The sequence below is a fragment of the Salvelinus namaycush genome, chromosome 4 (genome assembly GCF_016432855.1).
Source record: "Salvelinus namaycush isolate Seneca chromosome 4, SaNama_1.0, whole genome shotgun sequence".
In the NCBI taxonomy this organism is placed as follows: domain Eukaryota; kingdom Metazoa; phylum Chordata; class Actinopteri; order Salmoniformes; family Salmonidae; genus Salvelinus; species Salvelinus namaycush.
In genome coordinates, this window is record NC_052310.1 from 4,751,872 (window position 1) to 4,759,086 (window position 7,215).

General features: G+C 40.6%; 1 protein-coding gene across 1 annotated transcript; it reads right to left on the bottom strand.

The window, feature by feature from the left end:
- Positions 1-1,210: 1,210 nt before the first annotated feature.
- On the bottom strand, positions 1,211-2,323 carry LOC120045411 (recoverin-like). The gene is made up of 5 exons (XM_038990290.1): positions 2,232-2,323; positions 1,987-2,124; positions 1,726-1,876; positions 1,490-1,601; positions 1,211-1,329 (listed from the first exon to the last, which is right to left on the bottom strand). Exons 1-5 carry the CDS (start codon positions 2,321-2,323, stop codon positions 1,211-1,213), a joined length of 612 nt encoding a protein of 203 aa, XP_038846218.1.
- Between the last annotated feature and the right edge of the window lie 4,892 nt (positions 2,324-7,215).

The window sequence follows — 7,215 nt, forward strand, 5'->3', positions numbered from 1 at the left end:
TTAATATAAATGTATTCCAAGTGACTACCTCATGAAGCTGGTTGAGAGAATACCACGATTGTGCAAAGCTCTCATCAAGGCAAAGGGTGGCTACTTTGAAGAATCTCAAATATAAAATATATTTCGATTTGTTTAAAACTTTTTTTGCTTACTAAATGATTCCATATGTTTTATTCTATAGTTTTGACGTCTTCACTATTATTCTACAATAAATAATTACTATTATTCTATAATAAATAATTATTCTATAATAATATTCTACAAAAAAAAAAAAAAAAGTTGAATGAGTAGGTGTGTCCAAACGTTTGACTGGTGCTGTATTTATGTACATTTTATCAGAAAAACTATCAAATGACTCAAATGAAACTTTATCACATAAAGGTACTAACGGCAGATATATAAACATAATTTAATACACTCAAAACAGTAGAGCATTGACAGGTAAGTGTTGGTATTGAACATACTAATATTGGTCTTTGACAAAGTACAGTGTGAAGGATATATATTACATTTACATTTACATTTAAGTCATTTAGCAGACGCTCTTATCCAGAGCGACTTACAAATTGGTGCATTCACCTTATGATATCCAGTGGAACAGCCACTTTACAATAGTGCATCTAAATCTTTTAAGGGGGGGGGGGGGGGGGGGTTAGAAGGATTACTTTATCCTATCCTAGGTATTCCTTAAAGAGGTGGGGTTTCAGGTGTCTCCGGAAGGTGGTGATTGACTCCGCTGACCTGGCGTCGTGAGGGAGTTTGTTCCACCATTGGGGTGCCAGAGCAGCGAACAGTTTTGACTGGGCTGAGCGGGAAATATTATATATATATATATATATATATATATAATAATAATATATATATATTACAGTAATGTGCATGATGTGGGTATTATCATGTATTTGTCATATCGAAAATGTATCCTTAAAGGAATATATACATTAAAAGGAATTTTGTAATACATTTTGTGTTTGAAACAAATCTCTGCTACTGATTACTAAATAATAAAAATGTATATACGGTAAACAAAAGAGACCACATAAACGTGCCGTTCCAACGGCACACTTGAACAACTGCTATGTTACAAACTTAACAACAAAAATTGCAAGCTTCAGGTCTCTCTTAATGTGAATATTTTGTCCCAGTGAGACTAACGTGGAAATATAAAGTTGAAGTGAAAAACACGTTAAAAAGATGGCGTAGTCAGCAGCTAATGTTTCATCTCATTCAGTCTCTCCTGTACCTTCTGTGGCTTGTCAAACTGCACCAGTCTGAGGATGTTCTTGTTGTCCATCACTCCCTGGATAAACTCCTCCTCTGTTAGCTTATCTGAAAGGACAGAACACATAACAGATACAATAATAGATATATTTACAATGCTCATCGCACATAAGCTCAAAATGCATTCATCAAAATACAATATACAATATATGTATGATTTTCTTGAACTATTCTTTGAGTGGTTCCTAAACATGAAAACAAGGCTTACCAATTTCTTTCTTGCCGAAGAAATCCCAGATTTTATCAGCTCTCTTCTCTGGTGTGTTCTCATCATCAGGAAGATTCTTCTGGTCCTCTTTGGAGATCATGTTGAATATCGACTATAAACAGAAAGTTTCTTTCATCATTAAAGAGATTTGAGCAGCACGCAAAACATGATGTTACCTCATCTCATCTCTTACACCTACTTCATCACATCTATTTCACAATGACTCTACAACTGACCTCGACGATCTCCTGGATCTCCTTCTTGGTTATGTTTCCGTTGTGGTCGACGTCGTACAGGTTGAACGCCCACTCCAGTTTCTGTATGGTCCTCCCAGAGGAGGTCAAGTGCAGGGCCATGATGTACTCCTTAAAGTCCAGCATCCCATCACTGCAGGGTTCAATATCATTCAATTACTCTGTTTCTATATCCCACAAGTGCTAATTATGCAGAGCAGTGCAAATCAGCAGGAACGTTGTAATGATCATATCATCCATCACCTGTTGGAATCGAAGCTCCTGAAGACGTGGCGTGTATAAGCCTTGGGGTCTGCGTCGGGGAAGAATTTGATGTAGATGGCCTCAAACTGCTGCTTGCTGATTCGCCCACTGGGACACTCTCTCAGGAAGGTCTGGTACCTATAGAGGATGAAATAAAGATGTATCAAACAGTAGCTACGTCTCAAATGACACCCTTCTCTCTATAAAGTGTATTTATTTTGACCAGAATTGTAAGTTCTAGGTACCCGGTACATAGCTGCTCCTCGCTGTACTTGGTGTTCAATTTCAGCTCCTCTAGGAGATCCTTGGACAGGGAGACACTTTTGCTGTTGCCCATCTCTCCTGTGTTTCGGGATCGTTGTCCTCTATTTTTCTCTCTGTTTCTTCCCTCTCTCTCCGTTGCTCTATTTTGCTCGATTCCTCCTTTGTTCTTTATCAGTTTCTTTCTTTTCCACAGTCTCTTTGTTTTCTCTGCGCTCTCATGTGAGGGGACCCACTCAATCCTAGTCTGGTGCACCTCTGCTCTGACCAGAAACAAACACTGGCCCTCTTGTTCTCTGCTATTTAAATGAAGACAGATTGGTATTGGTCCAGACTGGGTGTAGGGGAGATTATAGTACACACAGCTGGTGATTTTCAGTGCACTCAACTGACACCTACATTGAAATGGATAGGGATTAAACAGCAGGGAACCTCATGGTCTAATACTGTTTGATTAGATTGGTGTCTGTGTATTACCTGTCAGTGATAGGCATAAAACACATATGAACATGAGTCATCACTATCACAAGCTGTGATTATTCATAAGTATGACATTGTAATTTGTCAATTACTGAGGTAAAAAAAAATGTTTTTATATGTATAAATATATGTATATATTGAACAAAAATATAAATGCAACATGCAACAATTTCAAAGATTTTAATGAGTTCAAATCAAATTTTATTTGTCACATACACATGGTTAGCAGATGTTAATGCGAGTGTAGCGAAATGCTTGTGCTTCTAGTTCCGACCATGCAGTAGTTTATAACAAGTAATCTAACCAAACAATTTCACAACACCTACCTTATACACACAAGTGTAAAGGAATGAATAAGAATATGTACATAAAAAAATATGAATGAGCGATGGCCAAACGGCATAGGCAAGATGCAGTAGATGGTATAGAGTACAGTATATACATATGAGATGAGTAATGTAGGGTATGTAAACTTTATATAAAGTGGCTTTGTTTAAAGTGGCTAGTGATACACTTATTACATCAATTTTTCATTATTAAAGTGGCTAGAGATGAGTCAGTATGTTGGCAGCAGCCACTCAATGTTAGTGATGGCTGTTTAACAGTCTGATGGCCTTGAGATAGAAGCTGTAGAAGCTGTTTTTCAGTCTCTCATTCCCTGCTTTGATGCACCTGTACTGACCTCGCCTTCTGGATGATAGCGGGGTGAACAGGCAGTGGCTCGGGTGGTTGTTGTCCTTGATGATCTTTATGGCCTTCCTGTGACATCGGGTGGTGTAGGTGTCCTGGAGGGCAGGTAGTTTGCCCCCGGTGATGCGTTGTGCAGACCTCACTACCCTCTGGAGAGCCTTACGGTTGTGGGCGGAGCAGTTGCCGTACCAGGCGGTAATACAGCCAGACAGGATTTTCTCGATTGTGCATCTGTAGAAGTTTGTGAGTGCTTTTGGTGACAAGCCAAATTTCTTCAGCCTCCTGAGGTTGAAGAGGCGCTGCTGCGCCTTCTTCACAACGCTGTCTGTGTGGGTGGACCATTTCAGTTTGTCCGTGATGTGTACGCCGAAGAACTTAAAACTTTCTACCCTCTCCAAGCATGTTGGGAGAGGCATGGCCATCAAAATCACTTGGAACTGAAATGAACCAGATCCCTGCTGCAAAGTCAACTGTAAAGCTTTCTTTGGTTTCCCTAATCTATCTATTCTAACAGGGACCCCTGTGGATTACCCATAGAGATTTTTGCAATCAAAGAAAGAAAGATATTATTGGATATGGCCCTATCTTTCAGACTACTAGTTTAATAGCATATACATAAAGACCATTGTTCTTTGTACTGTGGTCATGCTTGTCAATATATACATATATATAGATTCAATGTAGTATTTTTTATAGTACATGATAATGACTAAAAACATATATACCAAGACACAAGGTCATCAGAATTACTGTAACATACATGACTTCAGATATTAGACAAGCCTCCCATCTGCTGGAAGACGGAAGAAATACAGTTATTAAACTAGGAAACTTAGGCTTACACACGTTCAATACATGTTGATGCATAAATAATATGTCATTTAAGTTTGTGATGAAATGTGAATTGAAACTGTAAATAGTTACAAAAAAATAACAATACAAATCGATTGCTACTGTAAATAGTAAAAATAATAATTGAATGAAGACATAATAAAATATTTAATGAGGAAAAAAGTATAGAGAAATATTTAACATGCGAAACAACAACTGTGGTGTGTGTGTGTGTGTGTGTGTGTCTGTGTGTGTGTGTGTGCGTGCGTGTGTGTATGCATAAACGTGTGTGTGCGCGCCCGTGTGTTTGTGTGTGTGTGTGTGTGTATGTGTGTGTGTGTGTGTGTGTGTGTGTGTGTGTGTGTGTGTGTGTGTGTGTGTGTGTGTGTGTGTGTGTGTGTGTGTGTATGTGTGTGTGTGTGTGTGTGTGTGTGTGTGTGTGTGTGTGTGTGTGTGTGTGTGTGTGTGTGTGTGTGTGTGTGTGTGTGCGTGTGTGTGTATGCGTATGCGTATGCATAAACGTGTGTGTGCGTGTTTGTGTGTGTGTGTGTGTGTGTGTGTGTGTGTGTGTGTGTGTGTGTGTGTGTGTGTGTGTGTGTGTGTGTGTGTGTGTGTGTGTGTGTGTGTGTGTGTGTGTGTGTGTGTGTGTGTGTGTGTGTGCGTGCGTGTGTATGCGTATGCGTAAACGTGTGTGTGTCTGTGCCCGTGTGTTTGTGTGTGAGCTGAAGTCATCTGCTGAAAAGCTGGTCAGGTTCACACCATCAAATCATCTTCGTATATGCAGCAGAAAAGTCGACGGAAGAATCTCACGACTCTGCTTTTCTTTGGTTTAATGACCACAACATCTTCTGGAAATGAGAAGGAGAAGATCAATCACAATAGCTTAAATTAGTTACAAATGAGTTAGTTACAAAACTGTCATGTTAAAATAAAACATTAGCTAATACCTTATATTACAGAAAGAAATGATAACCTGTCAAAGTGATCTGTGTTAATGTAACTCACCTGACTGGAGGTCAACTGGTTCATCCGTAACCTTAAGGTTGACTGGATTAGTGGCCAGGGGTGTTGTGATGTTGTCCACCTTAACTGGGGCATCAACCAGGGGTGTTGTTGTGTTGTCCAGCACTTTGTCATGGATAGTGGTCAAGGGCTTTTTGATGTCTGGCAGTGACAGGGGTCGAAGCAACTCCAACACCTTGACAGGGTTAGGGACAAATTCGTCGGCGATTGCCAGGTTCATGTCCACAGACTGAAAGCAAAAATATGTAATATTTAATAATAATATTAATATTTATTATTTAACATAACATTTGCAACATTGCAGATGTACTTTTTAAATTTTTCATTAACAATATTGACAACAATACATTTTTGGATCAGACATAACTGAATGAGTGGACGTTAATAAGATAAACACTTGAAATCATCGCTTACTCCATTGCTTCCTGAATCTTCAGCCTCGTCGACGTCTGCTGCTGAGAGGAACATCTTGGGGTACAATTTCTTTGCAAACAAGTTGGCCACCACTAAACATCTCTCCTCATCACATGTGAAGGCTTCAATCCCCAGGCACTGGGATGATGGGTACCTCTTCATGTACTCCCAGTAGAAGGTGTAAGCCCAGTACTGCGTACTGTCAGAGTCGGTACTCTTCTCCAGCTCCTCATTAACGATGTTGGGGAATCTGAAAGTGATGCTCTGAAACAGCGTGCAGATACGATCGGTGATAGTCAGGAACTCTGACTCAAGGTCCTCTGACGCAGGAGGGAGCCTCTCCAAGAATAGCAGGACCATTTGTTTCAGGATGACTTCCGTGCCAAAACCCTGCATGGCATTAGCGGCAAAGCTTGGCGACGAGGTGCAGGTTGCCAGGGCAAAGCCTGGGGGTGGATTGCCGGGTGCTGGGGCAAAATCTGGTGTTGGGGTGCAGTGTGCCGTGGCAAAGCCTGTTGGTGGCGGACAAAGTGAAGATCAGTCTTACATCAAAACTTGAAGGCTTTATTGTTGGGTTTTTTACATACATGTTTGGTGATTGACTAGGAATGCCTTGGAGATCGACCAGTCGATTGCGATTGGCCGGTTGGTGACCACTGCTTTAGTGTGTGTACTTTACTGGATTTATACTTGGGATATCGCTTTTTAACAGGAAAAGTTCAACAATCTCTGGAGGACGTCTTTAACTTAATTACCAAACTGTCTAGTTATAAAACTTTAGCCAGTAAGTTACATTACAGTGAAAAATGATCACCTGTCAAAGTGATTGTGACAGTGTAACTCACCTGACTGAAGGACAAGTGTTTCATCCAAAACCTCAAGGTTGACTGGATTAGTGGTCAGGGGTGTTGTGATGTCTACCACTTTGACAGGGTTAGGGGTCTCTGGGATTGCCAGGTTCAAGTCCACAGACTGAAAGCAACAAGGACACAATATTTAACAGAACATTTGCTACATTTCATATCTCCTTTTTCCCAACATTGACATTTATTTATATTTTTATCAGAGATAACTTAATGGGTGGACTTTCATAAAGATAAACACTTGAAATCATCGCTTACTCCATTGATGCCTGAATCTTCAGCCTCATCGAAGTCTGCTGCTGAGGGGAGCATCTTGGGGCACATCTTCTTTGCAAACAATTTGGCCACCACTAAACATCTCTCCTCATCACATGTGAAGGCTTCAATCCCCAGGCACTGGGATGATGGGTACCTCTTCATGTACTCCCAGTAGAAGGTGTAAGCCCAGTACTTCTTACTGTCAGAGTCGGTACACTTCTCCAGCTCCTCATTAACCATGTTGCGGAATCTGGCAGTGATGCTTTGAAACAGCGTGCAGATACGATAGGCGATAGTCAGGAACTCTGACTCAAGGTCCTCTGACGCAGGAGGGAGCCTCTCCAAGAATAGCAGGACCATTTGTTTCAGGATGACTTCCGTGCCAAAGCCCTGCATCGCATTAGCGGCA

Excerpts from the sequence above, each read along its gene's own strand:
- LOC120045411 (XM_038990290.1), bottom strand. The coding sequence starts at position 2,323 with ATGGGCAACAGCAAAAGTGTCTCCCTGTCCAAGGATCTCCTAGAGGAG. Across the intron at positions 1,877-1,986 it reads AGGAGCTTCGATTCCAACAG|TGATGGGATGCTGGACTTTA; the intron begins GTGATGGATGAT and ends TGAACCCTGCAG. Across the intron at positions 1,330-1,489 it reads CTTCGGCAAGAAAGAAATTG|ATAAGCTAACAGAGGAGGAG; the intron begins GTAAGCCTTGTT and ends CTGTCCTTTCAG.